Genomic DNA, 26,574 nt, shown 5'->3' on the forward strand with positions numbered 1-26,574 from the left:
TAATTTCCCTTTCATTACTCTTCCTCAAACTCAAACTCTCTTATCTCTTATTGTGAAAAGATTTATATATTTTAATGCGTAGATTATTGAAAATTATGAAAAGTAAAATAAAAAATTAAGTCAAAAAAATATACATTAATGTGTAGATAAAAACCTTACAAAATAATAATATTTTATTATTATAATTAGTGGTATGGCTAATTATTATGAACAGACAAAGGTAAAAAGTAACCTTTTATCCCAAATTTACCTAAAACTTTAGCTACTAATAATGCTGTAACCTAACCTGAACATTATCCAAAAATCAAATCAAGTGACTACTTAATTCTGTTATTGTACGACAATATATGTCTCGTTGTTGGCAGAAAGAGGTCCACATGGATACTGTTTTTTAAGACCAAAATAAACACACCGAAATCGGGCTTTAAAATTGCTGCCCGATTGGTTGACGATGTACTTCTGTATTGATCTGGTATCAATTTCAATTATTTAAGAGCAATTATATCCACGTAATATATTTTATAATATATATTTTAAAGTGAGGATATTTTTATAAAATATTGTTACTTTTATGAAATATTTTATTAAATTATCTTTTATTTTAAAATATAGTTATACAATATATTATAAAAAGTGATGTGTATTTATAATTTTTCATTATTTATTACCAATCAAATCACAGTTCAAGATGCGCGCAGGACGTGGAAGACATTTTATAACCTAAACTCAGACCCATAGAATTTTAGGTCCATAAAATTTCAAGCTAATAAAAAAAATGAACCATTTAATTAAAAATAAATAAGTGATTATTTTTTGTGTACGGGTCAAAGAAATGTTATTCTCAATTTCTTTTTTTTTTTCTTCAATAATATATATAGGTATTGCAAAATTTAAATGTTTATTTATTTAGGTATTTTATAGACGAAGTTATTTGGAATGATCAACGATTGAGAATTAAAAGTTATAAATAAATAAATTTAAAAAAAAAAACCGAGTATACAAGATTTTGACACGATTTTTCAACCGCAGCAATTGTAAAGATATAACACCAACTGTAAACAGTGCAGGCCGACATATCCTAGCCTACAATTTTGTTGTCATCTTCCGTTTATTAAAATGAGGGGAATTGTCTTTGAATTCAAGACTCTTTTAACTTTATTATATTTGTTTTTGTTTCTCATGAATGGAGGCCAACTGGGACCCCCCCATCTTTGATCTCTGATCAGAACGGTGCCCCATTTCCCATTACTGAATGTGATGTTCATTCCAAGTACCACCACCAGATTCCTATCCCTTTGTCCTGCAAACAGATAAAGTCATGTAATGTATGCTCGATATCCAAACTCACCAGACAGTACTCCAAAATATATGGCTAATCATGTCCATGTGGTGCATGGGCTTGCACTTCGATCTAGTGCCCCACATTGTTACAATCTACCATGGTCAATGTAATTATAAAGAGAAAGACTACTTTGTTCATTGGCAAAAGAATTTTTTTTTTTATTTAGTGATTAAGGAAGTGATTTTAAGTGTATTGATATTATTTTTTATTTTTTTTAAATATTTAAATGTATTAAAAAAATGTGTAAAGAAAAAAAAAATTTACACTAGACGATACGCCCAGCAGTCAATGTAGGGCGGCATAGTAGCCGCAACCAATTATAAATGGTTGAGTACTTTCAAAACATATATATATATTTAAAATTCCAAATACTTATATGGGCTTAATTTTTTTTTTTTTTCACAAAAATAAATATTTCTGAGATTGTTTTGATCATGTTACGATAATTCTTATGGGTTAGGTTGTATATATGACCAGAAGATGACACTCGTGAGGATGAGGCAGTTTTTTTTTTTTTTTTTACATATTTGTGACAACAAAATGAGAATAATATGACGGCCGTATTTTCACGTGAATACTTGTTGGAGAACACAACGGAATATCTTCAGTGCAGCTTATTGAATTGCTCCACAAGTTTATCCAGTCTGAACAAATAATCTAGCAAGCCTCAAATGTCTCCTATTGGTAGTAAAGTATACTATGTAGAATAAACTAAAATAATACTCAACAAATCCACAACCTCTATACTTTCCCAAGAGAGAGATTATGTACATTTTTTTTAAATTATGTGAATAACAATTTGAGGAGGTTATATATAGCTCTCCATGTGCATCTTATATGGCTAGCCTTAAAAGCTAGACTTTAAACCAAATAATAAAGTGGCCGTTTGTCACTTTAATTCTTAAGCATGTAACGCATGGCTATTAAGCTATGTGTTACATGCCGTTACGGCACATGAGTAGTTTGTTTATGTGGGCGCCCCTCCATCTTACAATAATACATAATATATATATTTTTATATGCACAATTAATACCGTGACCCCTAGTTTAGATTTTTTTTATATACGTCTACAATTATCTCTCGATCGAGTCTTGCAATAATTTATCTATTTTATAATGATACATTATGTGAATTATAGAAGACCATTGATTATTCGATAGATAGAGACAAAGCAATGAGCTAGTTTTGTATAGTTTCTTAAGCATATGTAATCTTCAATGGTTTGATCTCCCGCCCAGTGTTGTTATCCATGTCTAGTTATCTCTCTGTTAACATTATTTTTATAAGAACTTTTGAGATTTTCTATTTAGAATTTTAAACTCATTGTGGGATAGTAAAATAATATAAAGTGGATCTTAAAATATTTATTGTTATTCTGATCTAGAGTTTTTAAAACAACATTAAACTTTCAATAATTTAAATAAAGACCCTAAAGGATACTATTTTATATTTTTCCAAAACAATCACTTAACCACAAGTTCCCATTGCAAGAAAATTAATTATTTATGGTCAGTTATTTAATGTTAAAAGAATAGTCATATATACAGTCGTGTAGTGCGTAAGCGCCGCGCAATTATTTAAAAAATAGCGAGATTCATTATTAAAAAAATAATTTTTTATAATGAGGATCTCGTATTTACTTATTTTTTAAAAATGATTGAATGATGCTTACACACTCCACAACTGTAAATATTATTTTTTTATTAAAATAAATATATTCTCATCACAAATAATAATTCCGATCATAAAATATAACTCGTCATGAATATTATTTTTTCTTAATGGTGCCAATAGATATTTGTACCGAATCATTCCTAACTAATTACTTAAAGTCAACACGTGCAGAAAGGAAGTAGAGATTGATCCAAACCTCACACAATAACTCGATGCAGAATGTCACCTGTATTTGATCATGTACATCACTAAAGATCCAAAATCATCATTGTTTTCTTAAAGAATAAAATAGGGTAAGCTAAACTTCCTCTCGCACGTTCATTAAAATAAATCCATATTTGTTTCCAATCCAATGGGGTTGTAATTGTATGGCCTCCCACTTTCTCTTCAAATAGACGACCCTACAAAACCGAAAACGGAAAGTGAATAATTCAACGGAAAATGAAATAAGTAACGCGTAACCTAAGCGCATGCAAGATGTCAGATCAGTCAGTTACTGAATAGATAAATTTTTTAAAACAAATTTCCAAAACGTTAAATTATAGAAAAATTATTTACATCAGCTTACTGTTAATCGCAACTGCAAACTCTCATAAATGCAAACTCTCTTTGATCAAGAAAGCATCTCAGAAATACAAAAAATACCCCTCTCAGCTAGATCAATGGAACAAGACAAAATTATTTGGATACTAAACCACAATGGAAAATACTCTGTTAAGACAGCTTATCAGGCAACATTAAGTAGTCATGTTTCGGATCAACATGACAACTTAATATCACTCTTCAAACCAATGTGGAGCTTAAAAATTCATGATCGACATAAATTACTGATCTGGAAATTACTTTGGAATATTCTTCCTACTAAATCACGAATAGGTGATTTCGTTCCTCATCAAGAATCAGAAGAATGTCCACTCTGCAATCAAGACAAAGAGACTCTAAAGCATATTTTCATAGATTGTCCCGTCATCAGAATTTTGTGGCAACAAAGCAGTTGGCCTCTAAATCTTGCAAGCTTGCCTATTAACTCTATTGCAGACTGGATCAGAATGATCATCTACCCAGAAAAAGAGTTGGGACTCCGAATAGAAGAAAAGCATCATTTTCAGTTATTTGCAGTTATAATTCTAGATTTTATTTGGAGGAAAAGAAATGACATAGTCCACAATCACACCTCTTTGTCACTGGAAGAAGCAAATATCCAGTTGAAACACATCTATGAAGAATATAAAGATGCATGGAAAGAAAAACAGAGTCAACAAAGCAAAGAAGAAGAATGGAAGCCTCCTCCTCCAAATTATCTAAGCTTCTCATTTGATGCAGCAGTACGAGACCAATACTCAGTTGTCTCAGTAATACAAAGAAATCATAGTGGAGAGATTTTGGAGATAATAACAGATAAGGTACAAACAAATATCCCTCTAGTGGCAGAAGCATTGGCAGCACTGCTAGCATCCAAAATGGCTTCTACCCAGAATCTAGCAATTATAGAAGGGGATGCTCAATCGGTATTCACATCTATAGAGAATCCAGATTCCACTCCTTTTTGGAACATCTCAACCATCATTGGGGACATACTGCAAAACTCTCGACATCATCAAGACTGGAGATTTACTAAAATTCATCGATCTCAAAATCGATGTGCGCACTCAGTGGCGCAATGGACAGCTACCAATCATGTTTTTGGAAGCCTATCTATAGATAATATTCCTAGTTGCTTTTTGTATATTGATAGTGGAAAGGATCCACCTTAAACTTATATATTTCTTTATATATCTATAAAATGCTTGATTAGAAAAAAAAAAAAAAAAAAAAAAAAAAAAATCGCAACTGCAGCACACCTAATATTTTGAGTAAAAAAATAAAAATACAGTCGGATATATAGTTGGCTCCAAATTATAACGTCTATCGATCTCCTTTCTATGATGTAACGTCGCCGCTGGGGAAGGAATCGTATCATATGCAGAGCAATCAATATGTCGGTAGACTCTCTCTCGGTCATCACTACTATTTGCATTTCTTATAAATAAATAAAAACAGAAAAAAAAAATGCATTTCTTATATTTTTCTTACTGTTTAGTTAGCAGACAAAATAGCGGGAGAAATGAAATTGATAATCATGGAATGCTTTAAGCGTGGTGTATTTTTTAATAAATAAATAAATAAATAAATATGAAATCTACATAAAAATAATAATTTTTCAAATAATAGATCTTATATTTTTAAAAAAAAATACGTGATATTTACACAATTTATAATTATATCTAATATTATTAAAAGCACCTTGAACCAAAAGTTCCCACTAATTCCTTCTCCAATCAAAAGAGATAAAATGGTTAAAAAGAAAAAGCATACCAAGATTAGTTAGAGATCCTGTTGAAAAAATTGTAATCGAAATGGCAACATGCGTTGTACCCAAGTTGTTATTTTCGGGTTTTTTTTTTTTTTTAAACGCTGAAAATAGCAATGTTCGTTTATCAATTTTCAAATAAATATATTTATTACAACGAGATCATTTTCTTAAAAAATCTGTAGCCGTAGTGGCAACAGCCAACAGAACACGGTCCCTCTCCCAGCGTTAAAAATATGATATTTCAAACATTTTGACGAATAATCATGGCCCAGCTACTTGCCGACATCACCCAATCTTTACGCCCCTGAAAACTCCTTTCCAATCCATTAGTCCTTGAACGTTTGAGATTTCGCCTCAAGAGTAAATGCTACTTTATTGCACTTTCTGATAAGAATTAGCTAGATACACACGTCTTGTCCAGCAACCGAAGGAAAGTATTGCGCCGAGTGGGAAGAAAAACCAAAGGCAATGTGCATCTCACATATTTCACGAGAAAGACGGTAAGGCGGAGATTTATTAGTGGATTTATTGATTTCTTTCCCTTCCGGGCTTTATGTTAAGTCTTTTGCTCTGCGTAGGAAGTGAACAGTGGAGACGGTGGATCTTTTGCTTTATTCTTTTACTTGTTTTGTTATAGCTAGGACGGAGTTGTTGTAGATTTGGGGTGCTCTGGGAGTGAGTTTGAGATGGGTTTTGTAAGTACTATACTGGGTATTTGGGGTTTTGGAGTGGGAACTTCAATTGGGATTGTGATTGGATACTACATGTTCATCTACTTCCAACCAACTGATGTCAAGGTCCGTCTCTCTCTCTCTCGTTCTCTTTAATTGCCTTGTAATTCGCTCTTGATAGCAAATTCAGCTTTCCTTCGGTTATTCTTGGTTCTATTTGTGTGAATGTATTTTTTCATGTTTTTTCTACATTGAATGTTTGCTGGTTTTGTCGAAAAAGGTCGTTACAGTTTCGGTTCATGGTAGTGCCTTTTATCCAAATGAATCATACGCAAAAATAATATTCCGTTGTTATGTCTGAGTTCCTGTAGATACCACTGTTCTTGATTTTTGACACGCCTGGACTTTATTCAGGAAGCGATATACTTTGTACCGACCGGGCAGTGTATGCAAATTGAAAAGCACGGACGAACCACAGGGAAACTTCAATAATACTTAGAAGCGATGTTTCGGTTAAAAATAAAAATCACCTTAGATTCCTTCACTATATGTTGTACCAGAATCAGCTAATAATACTCCGTCTGCATTCAAAACCCACATCAACTCATCTCATCTCATCTTATCATTACAACTTTTTCAAATTCTCGCACAAAATATAATCAACAATTCAACTTTTTTAAATCTTAAAATAACTTTCCCAAATTTTCACACAAAGTATAATAAATAATTTAATTTTTATTTTACTATTCACAAATCATCTCAACCCATCTCAACTCATCTCTGAATCCAAACGACTCTAATTGAAATCTTGATTTTAAATATTTTAGCCGCTATGCTCTTTTTTTTTTTTTTTTTGTAATGGTGTTATTTTTTCTCGATAAACACAAAGAGTTAGCCGTAAGGAAGAAAAAGAGTATTTCCCGAAAAGAAAAGGCATGTAAATCATGTAGCATGTTAAAGCTACTTCAAGTTGATTGTATTTTCCTCATGCTGTGCACGCCAGGATCCTGCAGTCCGTCCTCTGGTTGAGCATGATTCAAGAACTTTGCAAAGTCTGCTTCCAGAGATACCCCCATGGGTTAAAAATCCTGATCATGATCGTGTATGTTAATTCTTTAGAACTGTTCTTTCACTCAGTTGTCTATTTTGGTTTCTACTGATAAAAAAAAAGTTGTGTATTTTGGTTTCCGAAGTGCAATGTGTCAATTTTACTTTTGTTTTTGTGAAGCTTGACTGGCTTAACAAATTTGTTGAGATTATGTGGCCTTATCTGGACAAGGTATGCATACCTGTGATCATTTTTATTTCTTCTGTAATGGACATTATTCTTTTGGTTGATTTTTCTTTTTCAGTTTTGTATTTGGGTAATGACCGTCCAATATTTATAGGCAATTTGCAAGACTGCAAGGAATATAGCGAAGCCTATCATTGCTGAGCAAATTCCAAAATACAAAATCGAGTCTGTTGAATTTGAAGCACTGTCCTTGGGCTCCCTACCACCAACTTTTCCAGGTGGAACTCTCTCTCTCTCTCTCTCACACACACACACACAATTAGAACAACATATGCAATTGTTTATACTCGCACCTGCTGCACAGGGGGAAGGGTGCTAGTGAAGATTATCTGTGACCTATTAGACTATTGAATAACAGGAAGATTATCTGTGACCTATTAGACTATTGAATAACAGGTTCTCATGTAAACTGAACAATTCCACATTTTCTCAGGAAGAGACCTCTCAAATCTGCCCTACAACGGTCTCCTTGTAATAGTTAATTTTGGTATTAGAACGGACTCCTGTTACATAATTGGTCTCCTTGTAATAGTTAATTTTGGTATTAAACGGACTCCTATTACATAATTGGTCTCTTACCCAATGGTAACCTTAGATTTTGCTTCCATTGCTTTACCAGCTTTTATGTTACCATAGAACTTGTACTTAAGTGGCTTATGTTTGGGTTGTAGCATGTACATTTACCATTACAATTATGGCCTATTATCACCATTTGTTTGTCCTTGTTGAAGTCTTAGGGGATGCTTGGGAATGAGATGGATGAGAAATCTGTGAATAAGAGTGAAATGATTTGAGTTAAAATGTTTTATTGAGTTTTGAAAAATGAGAGAGAAAAAGTCAAATAAAAATATTATAAATTTAAAATATTTTTAGAATATAGTTTTTGTTTTGAGATTTGAAAATTTTGAATTGTTTTTTTTTTTTTTGGAAATTTAGAAAAGTTATAACGATTAAGTAATGATTAGATGAAAAAGTTGAAGTTTTGAGTGAAATAGGATGAAATGAAACGATCTCTATTCCCAAACAACCTAGTTTCCATTTGAGTTCTTCTTGTCCTGGTCTTGGCACATATACGAAGTATTGACAATGACAGCTATACTAACGTCATTCATCTTGTGTGTTCCTTACTCCATATGCAAATCTCTATGCTAGAGAAGTGTACTTATAGACTGAATGCTGATTCTTGCTCTTGTTCTGTGCCAGGAATGAAAGTTTATGTCACTGATGAGAAAGAGTTGATAATGGAACCATCAGTGAAGTGGGCTGGGAATCCTAACTTCATTGTTGCAGTTAAGGCTTTTGGCTTGAGAGCCACAGTTCAGGTATTTTCTTGAACGCTGTTGGTGAAGAGAAAGAAACTATTTTTTGTCAGGACTCAAAAGTTGACTGCCTGATTAAAAGGTCATGTGTGGCTCATATAGATCGGTCTCTCTCTCTCTCTCTCTCTCTCTCTCTCTCAAGACACACACACACACATGATTTGAGTCTGCCAGATTCAAGTTTCCTAAATGAGTTGTGATTTCTTGGGAGTGTTTCAGGTTGTTGATCTGCAAGTGTTCGTTGCTCCACGTATCACCTTGAAGCCTTTGGTTCCAACCTTTCCTTGTTTTTCTAACATTTATGTGTCTCTAATGGAGAAGGTGTGTTAATGGTTAAATTCTCATTCTATGCTACCCTCTGATGCTGATAATGCTCAAATCTTGATGATAAGATTTCTTACTTGAGAATAATTTCTTATCATCTTGTTTATTTGTAGGGCCCCATCCCCAGAGTCAATATGCAGTTATAATATCCATAATAGGATTTCTCTCTGTCTCCGTCCTTTTACCTTTTTCCCTCTTATGGTAATTTTATTTTGATTTTTGCAGCCACATGTTGATTTTGGACTTAAACTGCTCGGAGCAGATGCAATGTCCATTCCTGGCCTTTATAGGTTTGTCCAGGTAAAATTTCTATTTTCATTTTTTCCTCTTCTCGTCAGTTAAGTTATGATGTCATTGGCCAGGATGTCAATCATACCTGATGTGTAATATCCATATCAAGGATGATTTTTTTTTTTTTTTTTGGGGGGGGGGGGGGGGGGGGGGGAGCAAATTAAGAACAAAATGAAATGATTTGATATCCTTTAGCAAAGTGACTGGAATCTGATTGTATTTTCTCCACTATTCTTGGTTGTATTTGGTTAAATTATGTGTCTTTCCTGAATATACCCTATTTCCCCAGGAGCTTATTAAAGACCAAGTTGCAAATATGTATCTCTGGCCCAAAGCCCTAGAAGTACCAATATTGGATCAAGCGAAGTAAGTCTGTTGCTTTACCTTTAAGTTATGATGATGCAAGCCTCTTGTTAGGACTTGCTAATGTTAATCTTTGGCAGAGCGATGAAAAGACCTGTTGGGATTCTTCATGTGAAGGTTCTAAGGGCAATGAAGCTTAAAAAGAAGGATCTACTTGGGGCATCAGACCCTTATGTGAAACTTAAGCTCACTGAGGACAAGCTTCCTTCAAAGAAAACAACTGTCAAACACAGAAACTTGAATCCTGAATGGAACGAGGAATTTAATGTGGTTGTTAAGGACCCAGAATCACAAGCTCTAGAGATGACTGTTTATGATTGGGAACAGGTGTGTTTCTTCAGGTTTGTTTTTGGTAAATCCTGGAGTCTCCGAGGTCACCCATACCTGTGGTCAATATTAACTTTTTTTTTAACATGTGGCAATCTGTGCAGTCACTACCCACTATTTGGTACAAATTTTGTATTTCAATTTATGCCGTCAATAGAAATTAAGTGGGAAATTCAGAGCCTCTTTAGTTTAAAAGCATCCCTTGGTTGCCTATACAGGTCTCCATATTACCCAACTCACAAGTTTAAGTTGGATTACCTTTAATTTTTCCCCATGTATTTCTCCGCTGGGTTTTCTTTTACTCAGGTTGGCAAGCATGACAAGATGGGTATGAATGTTATTCCATTGAAGGAGCTTACACCTGACGAGCCTAAAGTTATGACTCTTGACCTACTGAAAAACATGGACCCAAACGATGTTCAAAATGAAAAGTCACGTGGGCAGCTTGTTGTGGAAGTGGTTTACAGACCTTTTAAGGAAGAAGAAGTACCCAATGACACCGAAGGAGAAAATGAGCTACAAAAGGCTCCAGAAGGAACACCTGCTGGTGGCGGTATGCTTGTAATTATCATCCATGAAGCCGAAGATGTGGAAGGAAAGCACCATACAAATCCATATGTCCGGTTGCTTTTCAAAGGGGAGGAGAAAAGAACCAAGGTATATTGTTGTTATTAATGTCTATTTTATTTTCACAAGTACAATTGATAATAACATGCCATTGACACAGCATGTAAAGAAGAACCGAGATCCAAGATGGGAAGAGGAATTTCAGTTTATGCTGGAGGAGCCCCCCACCAATGATAGGATTCATGTGGAAGTTCTTAGTGCCTCTTCAAAATTGGGCCTGCTGCATCCCAAGGTACATGTTTCATCCACTCTAAAAATCATCTAAACACCAGTTTTAAGATGGTAGCACCTTAAACTCATGTAGAGTTGGTTTATTGGGGGCACATCGTACACTCTAGGGACTCTGAATGATATTGTTCTAATACCAAAATGAGCTTAATTTCTGCACTCTCCTCCTCGGCATGCAAAAAATGAACCATTTTTAGGAGATTATAAATGCTGGTGTTGGTTATAATAATGCAACAGAATTGGCTTACGGAAATACTGAATGGGAATTAAAGAAACAGAAGTTCCAAGCAGAATTTGCCATTGACAATTAGCTTGAAATTTCAGAGTCTTTTTTGTAGTTCTGGTTTTCAAGTTTCCTTGTATCGTATTCTTTCTCCATCAGGAAACTCTGGGTTATGTGGATATAAATCTAGCTGATGTTGTTAACAACAAAAGAATCCACGAGAAGTATCATCTCATAGACTCAAAGAACGGGCGGATTCAAATTGAGCTGCAATGGAGAACCGCAGGTTGACCGTAACACTTTTGATGACCTGGGTAGCAATTCCTCGGACTGGTCCAGGTTCTATTATTGTTTTGTTAGGATAAACCAAAATATTTGTTCTTCTCTGTGAACAGTAGGATTGATACATCCTTCAAAATCTGATTTCTGTAAAGAAACCGAGGAAGAAAAACAATCTACTCCAGCTTGCATGAAGTTTGCGTGGTCCTTATGTTCCTTGCTTTGGATATTGTTCAGTTTTGAGAACAGTGTGATATGCTGCATTTGGATGTTGAACTGAGTTGAGTTAAAATAATAAAATATTATTAGAATATTATTTTTTAATATTATTATTATTTTGTAATTTGAAAAAGTTGAATTATTTATTATATTTTGTATTGAAATTTGAAAAAATTATAATGATAAGTTAAGATGGATTGAGATGGATCTAGTAACCAAACGATCTCAATGATGCTAATCTGAATCATTTTCTCAGTTTTCAATGAACTTGTCTTGAACTAGTGTATATATATGTTTATATTTTATAAATATCAAAAGAACGAGAAGAAAGAAACAACTCTACGACTAAAGTGCGGACGTTGACTACCTATAAAAAAACAAAAATCCGGACGTTGACAATTGCATAAGAACATCTTCATTGGCCAAATGAGGAGGTTGGTTAAAATTTGTATAATTGATGTAAAAAATATCTCACATTGAATTGGATAAATCTAAAATAATTTAAATTTTTGCTACAGTGGTTAAATATAGAGAATCACAATTGATTCACCAAATATTAAAATAGTAATTTCTCATTCCAAATAATCATTAAAATATTAGTTTCTCACTTTAAGCAAAAATACTATTTGATTTGTAATTAAGAAATTTAGATAGAATTTTAAATGAGTTTAATCAAATATTTTTTATTATTAGCATTAAATGACTTTTGAAAATATGATTTTTTTAATATTAATTTAATTAGAATATAATTATCATTAACATTTAATTGGTAGAGATACAAAATGTGATAAAAATAAATTAAATAAAAAAATTATTAAATTAATAATATTTTTTTATTATATAGAGAGAATGGATAATCTAATGTGAATTGAATTTAAATAAAATAGATAAATGTAAAAAAAATAATATTGATTAAATTTTAAAGAAAATTTAACCAAGTCAATAAAAATACTCTAAGCGAGCTTTCCAAAAGATTTTTCATGCATTGAAATAGGAAATATAGATGCCTGTTTTGGTCTCATTCAGTAAATTCCTCATTAGACCCACAAAGGGCATCGATTCGGGCTATGTTTATTGGGCTTGCAACAATCTAAACTTTCTGATCACAAATAGAAAAGGCCCAAGTGGGTATAGATGTGACCTCTCCAAACAATGCACTCAATATGGTTAACGCCTAGTTTGGATACTTATTTTCAAACGGTACATTGCTATTATTTATTATTATTTTATCTATTTATTATTATTATTTAATACTTTATCATTATTTTTTATTATTCACAAAATACTTGAGCTTTATTTGATTTCAAAACTCATCTCAACTCATCATTATTTTTAAATTTCAATACAAAATATAATAAACAATTCAATTTTATCAAATCATAAAATAATAATAATATTAAAAAATAATATTTTAATAATATTTTATCATTTCTACATAACTCAATTCAAATTAAGTCAGTTCCACTTACGTAGCTTAGAGTGTGTTTGGATATTGAAGTGAGTTGAGTTGTGATGATAAAATATTGTTAAAATATTATTTTTTAATATTATTATTATTTTAAAATTTAAAAAAGTTGAATTGTTTATTATATTTTATGTTAAAATTTAAAAAAATTATAATAATAAATTAAGATGAATTTAATAACTAAATATACCTTAAAAATATTTTACTATTTCAACTCAACCTAAAAACTTGGTGTGAATAATACAACAAGGTCATCAAAATCATCATTGCAAAAGTCTGTACAAGCTGGACGTTGAAAGACGAAATTGCAATCGTCTCGTTCAATCATCCATCAATGGGCTTTTCCAATTCCCAAAACGATTTCCAAAGGCCTTTTGGGATCTTTGCTTTTCCAATTCTAGCCAACGAGGCCATCATTGAAGTTTCTACCAAGCTTTCCTTGTGCCGTAGCCTCCGCACTCCGCCATGATAGACGAATCTTTGTTTTGACCGGAACCGTTTGGCCGTATATGTCAAATTTGACATGCACTTTACTCTCTCTTGAATGGAAAACCTACAATGGGTGTGATCATTAATTTTGATAAATGAATCGTTTGGCCAGTTGAGATTCCTTATTCTTCTTATTTAAACACTATTTAAGATTAAGCCTAGTTTGTTTTCAAGAAACATCTCATTTCATCTCATCTCACTTCATCATTACAACTTTTCTAAATCTCCACACAAAATAAAATAAACAATTTAACTTTTTCAAACTCCAAAACAAAAATAATATTAAAAAATATATTTTAATAATATTTTATTCAACTTTTTAACTTTAATCTCATCTCATCTTATTTCTGAAAACAAACGAAATAAAGATAGATAGTCTTTAGACTCCACAACAAACATTAAATAGTGCCATAGATAATGTGGACCTCAATATTATATAAATAGTAAGGAAAATGATAACTTGCAACTATTTTTATAACTAATTTACAACTCCATATGAAATGAATGGTAGATTAAAGTGGTGAGACAAGCATATGAAGTGAATCCACAATATTTATATATTTTCTAATAAACTTCTCATATTGTATTAAACATTTAATAAATGATCAAATTAATGTATCTATCTCTGTCACTTTAGATCTTAAAAATCGAACAAAGTTTCAGTGATTCTAAATTATTTTCTGTTTAGATTATTCTATCCTCTCACGGAGACATTAATATTTGAGCTAGAGTATTGTGTGGTGGGAGTTATCTTTGTAATTTTGTATAAAATAGTTAACCATGTTGGACACACTCCTATATTCTCATTTGAATGTTATAGTTAACAAACAATTGAAAGAATAATAAACATTAATTCATCAAATTAATCAGAATAAGTGCTGTGCACAACCAATGTCTGAGATCCAAAGAGGAAATAAAGGTTTTGTTGGGAAGCAACCCAAAAGATACCATGTTCGTAAGTGGGGAAGTTTAACACTAGAGACCACGAATTTCAGCCTCCCAAGTAAACGAGCATCATGAAGAGGGATTCTCTCCTCCTTTTCCCTTGAGATAAAAGGAGAGATTGAGCATCCAACTATCCAAATGGGTTTTGTCAGTTACAAAAGCAGCAATCTTTATTCTTCAAATCACTTGCTTTAGATTCGTCTAATTCTCCCAATTCCCCACTAAACACGCCTTTTTTTTTTCTTAAATTTTATCACTGGGGAATATGAATCTGTTCTCAGGCCAGTGCCCCAGTTTTGAGTTGACGTTTGGAAGAACAAAGAGATGCTCTGCCCTGTCTTTTTACCCAAACTTATGCGGCTCTCAAATTATCCCAAGTAATCAACTTGGGAACAAAAGTATCGTTGCATTTCATCCCCACTTTATAGAACTGCTTTCACCCAATCTCATAAAGTGGTCCAGAAAATGCCCCACTTTTCCGTATAATATAAAGATCTGAATGAATAGGCAAAAGTCCACGACTGGACTCGGGTTGAGTCGTGTTCATTATCGGGAATCGGTCCAACATGCAGAAGAGGAATGGGATGTTGTAGTGATCAAAGGGTTGAGATTGCAGTGAATTATCCATGGTCAGAGAGAAGGTAAATAATAGTTACAATCCTGATAAGCGTTGTATAATTATTTTAAAAAAATAAATAAATATGAGATACGAAAAGAAAAATGCCAAAGAGTAGATGAGAAAAACTGCTGGGAAAGTAAACAGAGTGGAAGGATCGTAGAAGACGTTTGACTCTAGGCCCACCACTGGACGATCCCGATTGGTGAGAGAGTGAGAGGAAATAGAGATGGAAACAAAAAGAGTAGACTTTCAGCTCACAGCCAAACTGGGAGTCAGAGGGACTGTGTCTGTTTGGGAAAAGACACAGACAGCCTTTGCACCGGGCCCATTCTCTTTCAAACCAAACCCTCTCGTTCAGTTTTCTCAGTTCTGAACCGAAAGGACACCATCCACATTGGTCTTGATAAAGAAGGTGTGGATAAAAACGACGTACCGTTTGGTGAATTATTTCCTACCCAAATGGGAAAAGCAATTTGAGAATAATTGCCCACATTGGCCGAGAAAAAAAAAAAATTTGCCAAGTTAGAAATCTTGTATTTTTTACATTCAAAATTTATTTCAATTAATTTTATTTTATCGTTATAATTTTTTTAAATTTTTACATAAAATATAATAAATAATTCAACTTTTATTCTACTATTTATAAATTATATCAATCCATCTTAATTTATCTCTAAATTCAAACCACATTTTAATATTAATTATTTTCTTTGTAATCCTTGGTTTTAATAAATGAAAAAATATATAAAAAAATTTCATTAAACTCAAAAGATCGGTGGCACTACAAATTTAAAGTTTTAAATTTCGTACCGTACCGGCCGGTATGGCCGAAATTTTTCGTTTCGGCCGTCCTGCCGGTACAGGTACTATACCTGTTCCGTACCGGCCAAAATACCGACCGGTACCGGTCATACCGGCCTAAAATTTGGCCTGTACAGGCCGATATTTCGACCTGTGTTTTTTTCTTTTTTTTTCTTTTTTTCAAACTACAAGCTTATTTTTTAACTCTCAATTCAGACTAGACTATTTATAATTTTTATATATATGTATTTGTATATAATTTATTTATATATAGACTATTATTTTATAATATAATTTTTATATATATTTATATATATAATTTATTTATAGATCGACTATCTCGAAACGTTATCCTGAAACGCTATTCCGAAACGGTACCTGTATCGAAATATTTCGTTCCAGTGCCTTGACCGATACGGTGTCTGGTACGGTATTCAAAACATTGACTACAATTAGTTAAATGGCCATTGAAGTATAAAAATAAATAAAAAAATTAAAAATAAATAGTTAAAAGATTAAAAATTAAAAAATAAAACATAAAATATAAGTACATTTAAAAGTAAAAATGAAGAAGTTGCACGTCATGGATACAACTGGCGGACCTGACCCGAAAGCAGAAGAAAAGGGGGAAAGACATCAACATTATCGTGCTCCCTGTCATTCAAACCTGACAAATCACGCCGTCAAAAAAAAAAAAACACACCATACAGATGAGTACCATCAGCCCTAAACTCCATCAGGACCGACTTGGTTAACCTCCGTCAAATCCGTAGGCCCAGCCATGCCCAAACTGCAGGTGCTAGCTACCTAAGGCCACACACACCCCTCCCATGCAACCCCCCTCTCTCTCTCTCTCTCTCTCTCTCTCTGTCTTTTTTACAGTTTCAAATTGTTTATTCATTCCAAGTTTGATCCTTTGGGAGTGTTCGATTCTCGCTTTACGATGCACTACTACGTCCACAGCTACTTGTTATAAGCTTCACAGTGCCATTTGATTTCCCAGTTCTCTGCATGAGCTGTTGTCACCTTCCACACAAGTAATTCTCCGTGAGTGAACGCTGAGAGCCAGAGCCCAGAGATAGCCAGAGAGACATGACGACCTCTTTCACCTTTTCCATATTCGTTCATGTCGCCCTTGTTTTCCTTCTTTTCTCTCCGTGCTCTTCTACGTACGCTAATGATCTTCAAGTGCTGTTGAAGCTAAAGTCCGCCATGACTGGACCCAATGTTTCGGCCCTGTTGGACTGGGAGGACTCCTCGTCACCAACAGCCCATTGCTCCTTCTCTGGAGTTTCATGTGACGAGGACTCGAGGGTTGTTTCTCTTAACGTGTCACTTATTCCTCTCTTCGGCTTCATTCCCCGGAGATTGGGTTACTGAAAAAGCTTGTCAGCCTAACCATCGCCGGTGGCAATCTCACGGGGAGACTTCCTGTGGAGATGGCGAACCTCACGTCACTCAAGGTACTCAACATCTCCAACAACCTCTTCAACGGAAACTTTCCCGGAAAAATCACTCTCGGAATGACGGAGCTCGAGGTTATCGACACTTACAACAATAACTTCTCCGGACCGCTTCCGGCGGAGTTCGTGAACTTGAAAAGGCTCAAGCACCTTAGTCTCGGAGGCAACTTCTTCTCTGGTCCGATTCCGGAGATTTACGCCGACATTCAAAGCCTCGAGTACTTGGGCCTGAACGGCAACTCACATACGGGCAAGTTCCCAGCGAGTCTCGGTCGGTTAAATAATCTCAAAGAAATGTACGTAGGCTACTTTAACGCTTACGATGGAGGTATTCCGCCGGAGTTAGGATCGCTCAGCTCGCTTGAACTCCTCGACATGGCGAGCTGTAACCTCACCGGTGAGATTCCCAAGAGTCTGAGCCTTTTGAAGAACTTGCACACGTTGTTTCTACAAATCAACCGCCTCGCAGGTCATATACCTCCCGAATTCTCTTCTTTACATAGCTTAAAATCACTCGATCTCTCTATTAACGAACTCACCGGAGAGATTCCGGAGAACTTCTCGGATCTTAAGAACATTACGCTAATCAATTTGTTTAAGAACAAGCTTTACGGCCCAATCCCGCCCTTCGTTGGAGACCTTCCAAATCTTGAAGTTCTTCAGATATGGGAGAACAATTTCACGCTCGAACTGCCCGAGAACTTGGGTCAGAATGGGAAGCTCAAGCTCCTCGACGTGGCTACCAATCATTTCACCGGTTTGATTCCTCGCGATTTGTGCAAAGGAGGGCAGTTGAAGACGCTGATCCTGATAGAGAATTTCTTCTTCGGACCAATCCCCGACGAGCTCGGCGAATGCAAGTCTCTTACCAGGATCCGAATCATGAAGAACCAACTCAACGGAACGATTCCGGCAGGGATTTTCAATTTGCCGTTGGCAGAAGTGATCGAGGTCAATGATAACCACTTCTCCGGAGAGCTTCCCTCCGAGTTCTCCGGGGACAAACTCGGCATTCTCACGATCTCGGGGAATCAAATCACCGGAAGAATTCCTCCGGGAATTAAAAATCTCAAGAGTTTGCAGAACTTATATTTAGAAATGAACAGGTTTTACGGGGAGATTCCCAAGGAAATCTTTCATCTACCAGCGATCTCTACGATTAACATAAGCGCCAACAATATCAGTGGCGAAATTCCTACTTCGATTTCGACCTGTACTTCTTTGACGTCCGTGGATTTCAGTCGAAACAATCTGTTTGGCGATATTCCCATAGGGATTTCCAAATTGAAGGTACTCAGCATTCTCAATTTCTCGAGAAACCAACTGACCGGCCAAATCCCCGGTGAGATCCGATTCATGACGAGTCTCACAACCTTGGATCTTTCTGATAACAATTTCGTGGGAAATATTCCCACCGGCGGGCAGTTTTTAGTTTTCAACGAGAGCTCGTTTGCTGGAAACCCCAATCTCTGTTCGCCACGTCATGCGTCCTGCCCGTCCTCGTCGGGAACTCCGGGTCGAGGCTCCAGTCTGGGGCATAACAACTCCGGTTCATGGAAGGTCATCATAATGGTGATTGCGATCGTAACGGCTCTGTTATTGGGGCTCGTCACGGCTTACATGATGCGGAAAAAGAAACTCCAGAAATCTCGAGCTTGGAGGCTCACCGCGTTCCAACGTCTGGATTTCAAAGCTGAGGACGTGCTCGAGTGCCTGAAGGAAGAAAACATAATCGGCAAAGGCGGTGCCGGGATCGTCTACCGTGGGTCCATGCCTGACGGCGTTGACGTGGCGATCAAACGGTTGGTGGGTAGGGGTTCCGGGCTGAGCGACCACGGATTCTCGGCCGAAATCAAGACTCTGGGGCGGATCAAACACCGAAATATCGTGAGGCTGTTGGGGTACGTTTCGAACAAGGATACGAACCTGTTGCTGTATGAGTACATGCCCAATGGGAGCTTGGGTGAGCTATTGCATGGATCAAAAGGAGGCCATTTGCAGTGGGATATGAGGTACAAGATAGCCGAAGAGGCTGCCAAGGGCCTGTGTTATCTTCACCATGACTGTTCGCCGCTGATTATTCACAGGGATGTGAAGTCCAATAACATTCTGCTGGACTCGGATTTTGAGGCTCATGTGGCTGATTTCGGACTCGCCAAGTTCTTGCAGGACGCTGGAGCCTCCGAGTGCATGTCCTCCATTGCTGGCTCGTATGGTTACATCGCCCAGGTTCGTTCTCTCCTCCATATATTTACAGTATACTCGCTAGTAGTATAGTAGTAGTGAATGTGCAATTTACATATAAGATCGATACATATAATGCAAACATGCAGCCAAGTCACCTTAACAGAACATCACCTTAACCTCCAAAAAGATATGGACCCGAGATTATCATCTCAACCAGTTCTCAGTTCTTTTGAAAACTCCGGTAATGTGTCTGCTTTTTGTCTCATTTAGTTGTGTGTATTAGCATTTAAGCCTGAAGGTCTTCAAAGTTTTGAATTCGAGTACTAGACATTTACTCCACTTTGAACGTGACCTAAGCATCTGAAGTCTCATTATTCTTTGCCGTTCAATAGAGTACGCTTACACGCTGAAAGTGGACGAGAAAAGCGACGTGTACAGTTTTGGTGTGGTGCTGCTGGAGCTGATTGCTGGGAGGAAGCCGGTGGGGGAGTTTGGCGATGGCGTGGACATAGTGAGATGGGTGAGGATAACCACATCAGAACTCTCCCAGCCGTCGGATGCAGCATCCGTCCTGGCAGTGGTGGACCCAAGGTTGAGTGGGTACCCTCTGACAGGTGTCATACACCTGTTCAAGATAGCTTTGATGTGTGTTGAGGATGAAAGCTCTGCCAGACCCACCATGAGGGAAGTCGTTCACATGCTCAGCCATCTTCCTCGGTCTCCCCCAAGCCTCGTCAACCTTCAACTATAACATGGTCTTGATCGGTTCTGAAGATCATCATCAATATTTAAGTAAATAATAGTAAAGCAAAATTGTAATAATATTGTGACAACAGGTGGTGGGTGCAAGAAGACTTGGACCCAATTTCCATGCCTATAAAAAATGTTGGTTTCTGGGTGTTGAACTCGGTCTGCTAATCTGTTATATATGTGTGTTGATTGTCACAATAACGTATCGTGCGTCGTGTCTTTGCTTCTTTTGGTAGTGGATCGATGATATTCGTATTTACACATGCTTGGCTAGTTCATATACAAACTTTGCAATGCTATGGTTGCATCTCTTACATTTTTCTACTTTTTGTCATGATTGTTCATTGTCCGACTACGCTTTCAAGTTTTGGATGTGCGAGAAGTCAGTTCTAGTAGTTGGGAGTTCGCTTGCCCCAATATTTGTTGATGGGAATGTTGAATTCTTCATTTTGGCTGTCGTTCTAGTTGTATGACGCATCTGATGAGCTCTTAGATTCTGCCTTTATCATCTTAAATATTTTGAAAAAAAAAAAAAACCCCGATGAACTAACCAAGCTTACATGTCATGGCGAACATTAATCGTAGTTTGTAGGTCTAACATATGAATTCACCAGATGGTATTTCCAAATAGATCTGACTCTAAAAGAGAGATCGACTGTGACCAGCATTTTTAGGATCACGGCACATTAACCCTAAATGTGGCACGATTTCAGCTTCATACAATGCCCCGAATGAGCTCAGATGGTCAGCTCAAGAACCACGCCCTTAGACAGTGTCAGACCTGATCTTCTGCACAAAACCTAGTTGCCTCCATTAGGGGTGCCACCTGCATGGTGCAGGCCGGGGGCACCCCCTCTCTACCCCCCCCCCCCCCCCGCCCTGCACCATACGGTTGGAGGGGTTTCATACCCCGCCCCGCTACTAGGGGGGTTGAAATCGCACCCCGCTCAACCCATTGTTTAAAAATATTTTTTAGATTCAATTATAATATAATTTAAAGTATAAATTGAAATTTATACATTAAAAAAAATATAAACTCATTATAAGTCTCACATTGCTTAACTATTACTATTATATTACCTTGACTTCCTATATAATGGTTGGCCTAGGAGGTCAAGGCAATTCATTAACTTGAAGTTAAATTTAAGTTTTTAACAAATTGTATATATCTATATATAATATATTTAAATAAATTACTTATATAAATAAATATTAAAAAATTTTATATTAAAAATGAGATGAGTGCGGAGCGGGAGGCGGGGGTGGAAAATTGAAAGAATAATTAAAAACTTCAGCAGATACAACTTCATAAAATTAGTCCGAATTGAAAGAATAATTAATATTTCTTGAAAATTCTAGAGCTTCTGAACTGATGTTCTGCGAGACATCGCAAAATAACAGCTAGACATCTCTAACTGTCCATGTGGGATCCACGTAGTCAAGCAGAATGGATGATGAAGGGATGGGCGGATCATAGAAATGAGTTGGGCTTATGATTTAGAGGAGGAGAAAAAACACCCGGATCACTGTTTATAAACTTGCTTTTTGGGCCAAAGTACTGGATGTTGGTTCAAGATCAATCGCGACACGATTGGTCGTTGGATGAAAAAAAACCTTAGGCGTCGTTTAGATTCGAAGATGAGTTATAAATAATAATGAGATTGATTGTGAATAGTAGTGAGATTTGTGAGTTAAAGTTGATAAATAGTAATAAATAATAGTGAGATGAGTTGATATAGGTTGTTAATCGAAACTGGGCCTTAAAGAGCCTACCATACCTTGGAAACGAAAATCAGGAAAATCAACTTATCCTTGCTTTTTTTCCTGTCGTTCTACGTGTTTTTCATGCAGTTGTTTTTAAAGAGATTCCCCACCTACAGGAAGGATCGTTAAGAATTTTTTTATTTTTATTTATAAATTCGAACAAAAACTTGAGGGCTAAGGATTCGTTATCAATCACTTTACACGTCTTTCTCTATCTCACTTGAAGGGGTATTTTTCCTTTTAAGTAGCATCTCAAAAATGCACTAATTTTAGAAATATTATATTCTCAAGTCAGTATGTAGAGCACATTTAATAAAGTATTTATGTGGCATAATTTGATTTAAGTGATATGGATAGTGTGTTTTATACACCAGTTTAATAAAAGAATAACTCTTACTTTTACTATTCTTTTTTATATAATATAAAAGTAGTAAGAGGCTGAGGCCCTGTTGGATAGGGAGGTAATATGAAATGAGCTCTGAATAGTAGTGAAAAGGTTTTTGAATAATAATAAAATAATTTGAATTAAAACGTTTTATAGTGTTTTGGGAAAAGAAAGAAAAAATTGAATAAAAATATTATAAAATTAAAATATTATTAGAATATAATTTTTTTTTTAGGATTTGAAAATTTTGATTTTTTTTTATTAAAAAAATTATAACAATTAAATGAAAAAGTTAAAGATTTAGGAGAGGTTTGGATAATGAGTTGAGATGAGATGAAATGAAAGTTGAGATGATTTCTGAATCCAAACAATGTCTAGTATTAAAAAGTATTTGTATTTATAATATTTGAATATTAAGATGAGATGAAATGAAATGAAAGATTTTACCATACAGAAGAAGGAATAACATTAAATGAGAGTAAGTAAAAGTATGCGTGTGCGTATTACACATGCTAACACGAGAATATGAATTTGTAGTCCCGTAGCTATTGGATTGACGTAGTGGAAAACGAATATATGCAATCCTACTACCTGGGAACAAAAGCTCATGCTGCACTCTGATTTTTTTCCCCATCGTATCTTAGCATGTATAAAGTGGTCACAGTCACTTCCATCGTTTGGCCATTTATTGGTAACAATGATGTTAATGTCGTGTTTTACATACTTTTAAGGTAGTTTGGTAACTCGAGTCTTTAGAGTTGGGCTTCGATCGGTACTGTGTGAGCCCTTGGCAATGATCGAGTTCGGTTGTACGGTGTCGGTTCGTACATTCATGACGATGAATAGTATTTAAATATAAAAAATAAAAAGATGAATACATAGATTTTACGTAGTTCGATACTAGACATACGTCTACAGAGATTTGAGAAAGAAAGATTCTACTATAATAAATTTATTTATAATATTATATGACCTCTCTTTTTTTACTGTACAATAAAAATTATAGAGCTATTTATTAGAGAATAGATTCTCTTGAAACTCTCTGGACGAAGAATGTGTATTTGGATATTGAAGTGAGTTGAATTGAGTTGAGTTATGATGATAAAATATTGTTAGAATATTATTTTTTAATATTATTATTATTTTGAAATTTAAAAAAGTTGAATTATTTATTATATTTTATGTTGAAATTTAAAAAAATTATAATGATGAATTAAGATAAGTTAAGGTGAGTTTGATAACCAAACGCACCTATCTCGTGGCTGGGCCTTTCCATGGGCCAGGAAAAAATCATCTCACAAATAAATCACTCATTTTTTAACAACGCACAACAAAACACTTTGAAGCATAGCCCTCGAGTGAGCTTCCAAGTTGGGATTTAGGAATAATTCAGAATGCAACTTTATTTCCTTTCAATTCTGCCACGTATGATTGGCATTTTTAAATTTTTATATAAAATAAAATAAATAATTTAAATTTTTTTAAAATTTAAAATAAAAATAATATTAAAAAATATATCGTATCAGTATTTTTATTTATTTATTTATTTATTTATTTTCTTTCGGATTAGAATTTGGACTTGGAGAACTTTTTATCGAGATCTATTCCGTATATTATTAACACAGAGATCAGAAGATAACTACCACGTACCAATTTCGACCTGTTAGAACCACACTCAGCAACATCCATCTTCTTGAACGAAAAAGACCGGGGAAACAAATGAGGAACTTAAGTTGGGTTCTCCTCCATGTTCCTGTAGTTTTCCTCCTTTTCTCTGCATGCTCTTCTTCGTATAGCAGTGACCTCGAGGTGCTATTGAAGCTCAAGTCAGCCATGAATGGACCCAATGTTTCGGGACTGGTGGACTGGCCGGAGAACTCTTCTTCGCCAACAGCCCATTGCTCCTTCTCCGGAGTTTCATGTGACCACGACTCGCGTGTTGTTTCTCTTAATGTGTCTTATATTCCTCTCTGCGGTTTCATTCCGCGGGAGATTGGGTTGCTGAACAAGCTGGTCAACCTAACCATCGCCGCTGACAATCTCACGGGGAGACTTCCAGTGGAGATAGCCAACCTTACGTCACTCAAGGTCCTTAACATCTCCAACAACCTCTTCACTGGGAACTTCCCAGGAGAAATCTTCCTCGGAATGACGGAGCTGGAGATTCTCGACACTTACAACAATAACTTCTCCGGACCGCTTCCAACGGAGCTCGCGATCTTGAAAAGGATCAAGCATCTTAGTCTCGGCGGCAACTTCTTTTCTGGTCCAATTCCGGATGTTTACTCCGAGATTCAGAGCCTTGAGTACTTGGGCTTGAACGGCAACTCACAAACTGGCAAGTTTCCGGCGAGTCTCGGTCGGTTAAGTAATCTCAAAGAAATGTACGTGGGGTACTTTAACGCTTTCGATGGAGGTATTCCGCCGGAGTTGGGATCGCTCAGCTCGCTTCAAGTCCTCGACATGTCGAGCTGTAACCTCACCGGCGAGATTCCAAAGAGTCTGAACCTTCTGAAGAACTTGCAGTTACTGTTTTTACAAATCAACCGCCTCACAGGTTATATACCTCCTGAATTATCTGGTTTGGTTAGCTTGAGACAGCTGGATCTTTCGATCAATGAACTCGCTGGGGAGATCCCAGAAAGTTTCTCAACACTTACAAATATCACGCTAATTAACCTGTTCAAAAACCACCTTCGTGGTCCAATCCCTGCGTATTTTGGTGACCTTCCAAATCTTGAGGTACTTCAGGTATGGGAAAATAACTTCACGTTTGAACTCCCAAATAACCTGGGCCAGAATGGAAAACTCAAACTCTTTGATGTAGCGACGAACCAACTCACCGGCCCGGTTCCTCTGGTTTTGTGTGCGGGAGGTAAGTTGAAGACTCTGATTTTGATGGAAAATTTCTTTTCTGGGGCAATTCCCATGGAGATCGGCGACTGCAAGTCGTTAACAAGAATCCGAATCGCGAAGAACTTACTCAGCGGGACGATCCCGGCTGGGATTTTTAACTTGCCCTCGGTAGAAGTAGTCGAAGTCAGCGATAACTACTTCTCCGGTGAGCTTCCCCTCAAAATCTCAGGGGACGCTCTTGAAACTCTTGTACTTTCCAACAACAGAATTACCGGGAAAATCCCTTCTGCGATCGGGAATCTCAAAAACCTGCGAACTTTATCACTGGAAATGAATAGACTTTCAGGTGAGATTCCTAGTGAACTGTTTGGTTTACCCAATTTGATGAATATCAACATCAGCGCCAACAACCACATTAGCGGCGAGATCCCAACTTCTATCGCCCGCTGTACTTCTCTTAGCTCCATCGATTTCAGCCGAAACAATCTCTTCGGAGAAATTCCAAAGGAGATTGCGAAGTTGATGATGCTCAGCACTCTGAATCTTTCCAATAACCAGATCACCGGCTGCATACCAGAGGAAATGCGCGACATGAGCAGCCTCGTAACCTTGGACCTATCCAATAATGATTTGGTGGGGAGAGTTCCTAGTGGTTTTGTGATATACGATGACAGTTCATTCGCTGGAAACCCAAATCTGGGTCCCCAAAGCCATTTCTCTTGCCCATCTTCACTCGGTGAGGTTCAGAATTCGAGTCAAACCCACGGTAGGTTTTGTTCTCCGGTGCTCATTGTGTGCATTGCAGTGTTCGTCACTGCTCTGCTATCAGTACCGCCTCAAAGCAGACAGCCACGTAAGCAAAGGCGGCACAGGGATCGTGGAGCGCGGGAAGGCCACGTCAGAACTCACTGACATCCGACGTGGCCTCATTGCTGGCAATGGTGGAACGCATGCTTAATTTCTGGCATTTCCAGAGGTTGAAACCTTAATATCTCTGTTAAAACAAACAATTGGGAACAAATGATGCAAGATCCAATAAACGAGAAGCATTTAATTTGGCCTTCGTAGTAGACTATATATATATATATATATATATATATATATATACATACAAAAAAGCTATTTACACACGGGAGGGATACCTTCTGCGTACACGTCTAACCACGTGTAAAAATAAAACGGTACGTTTAAATCCAACTTTCTCTCATCTTCTTTTTTGCTTCACATTTTGGACAAAGTCGTTTCCTTTGCCTTGTCTTCTCCTCTTTCTCTTTTCCCCCATTTCTCCGTTCGTCTTCCACCTTCCCTTCATCTT

The 26,574-nt window shown here is 36.1% G+C and overlaps 3 protein-coding genes across 4 annotated transcripts; all 3 read left to right on the forward strand.

The window, feature by feature from the left end:
* Nucleotides 1–5,741: 5,741 nt before the first annotated feature.
* Nucleotides 5,742–11,509, forward strand: LOC121261410 (synaptotagmin-2-like). 2 transcript variants are annotated; one of them, XM_041163762.1, is made up of 13 exons: nt 5,742–5,870; nt 5,949–6,167; nt 7,045–7,143; nt 7,270–7,320; nt 7,430–7,553; nt 8,539–8,657; nt 8,874–8,975; nt 9,204–9,278; nt 9,559–9,635; nt 9,713–9,959; nt 10,266–10,616; nt 10,687–10,818; nt 11,197–11,509. In XM_041163762.1, the coding sequence occupies exons 2-13, from the start codon at nt 6,057–6,059 to the stop codon at nt 11,326–11,328; spliced, it is 1,620 nt and encodes a 539-aa protein (XP_041019696.1). In that variant the 5' UTR covers nt 5,742–5,870; nt 5,949–6,056; the 3' UTR covers nt 11,329–11,509. The 2 variants fall into 2 exon arrangements, with proteins under 2 accessions (XP_041019696.1, XP_041019697.1); XM_041163763.1 differs by having other exon boundaries at nt 6,012–6,167.
* A 5,192-nt stretch (nt 11,510–16,701) lies between these two features.
* On the forward strand, nt 16,702–20,406 carry LOC121261408 (receptor protein kinase CLAVATA1-like). Its single transcript, XM_041163760.1, is given in 3 exon segments — nt 16,702–17,208; nt 17,211–19,546; nt 19,897–20,406. Coding segments are annotated over 3 exon segments (2,616 nt in total). The 5' UTR covers nt 16,702–16,946; the 3' UTR covers nt 19,915–20,406.
* Nucleotides 20,407–24,039: 3,633 nt separating this feature from the next.
* Nucleotides 24,040–26,310, forward strand: LOC121261409 (receptor protein kinase CLAVATA1-like). The gene has a single exon (XM_041163761.1). The coding sequence runs from the start codon at nt 24,123–24,125 to the stop codon at nt 26,169–26,171; it is 2,049 nt and encodes a 682-aa protein (XP_041019695.1). The 5' UTR covers nt 24,040–24,122; the 3' UTR covers nt 26,172–26,310.
* Nucleotides 26,311–26,574: the final 264 nt, after the last annotated feature.

The sequence above is a fragment of the Juglans microcarpa x Juglans regia genome, chromosome 4D, assembly GCF_004785595.1.
Source record: "Juglans microcarpa x Juglans regia isolate MS1-56 chromosome 4D, Jm3101_v1.0, whole genome shotgun sequence".
Classification (NCBI taxonomy): domain Eukaryota; kingdom Viridiplantae; phylum Streptophyta; class Magnoliopsida; order Fagales; family Juglandaceae; genus Juglans; species Juglans microcarpa x Juglans regia.

Excerpts from the sequence above, each read along its gene's own strand:
- LOC121261410 (XM_041163762.1), top strand. The coding sequence starts at position 6,057 with ATGGGTTTTGTAAGTACTATACTGGGTATTTGGGGTTTTGGAGTGGGA. Across the intron at positions 8,658-8,873 it reads GCTTGAGAGCCACAGTTCAG|GTTGTTGATCTGCAAGTGTT; the intron begins GTATTTTCTTGA and ends GGAGTGTTTCAG. Across the intron at positions 8,976-9,203 it reads ATGTGTCTCTAATGGAGAAG|CCACATGTTGATTTTGGACT; the intron begins GTGTGTTAATGG and ends TGATTTTTGCAG.
- LOC121261409 (XM_041163761.1), top strand. The coding sequence starts at position 24,123 with ATGAGGAACTTAAGTTGGGTTCTCCTCCATGTTCCTGTAGTTTTCCTC.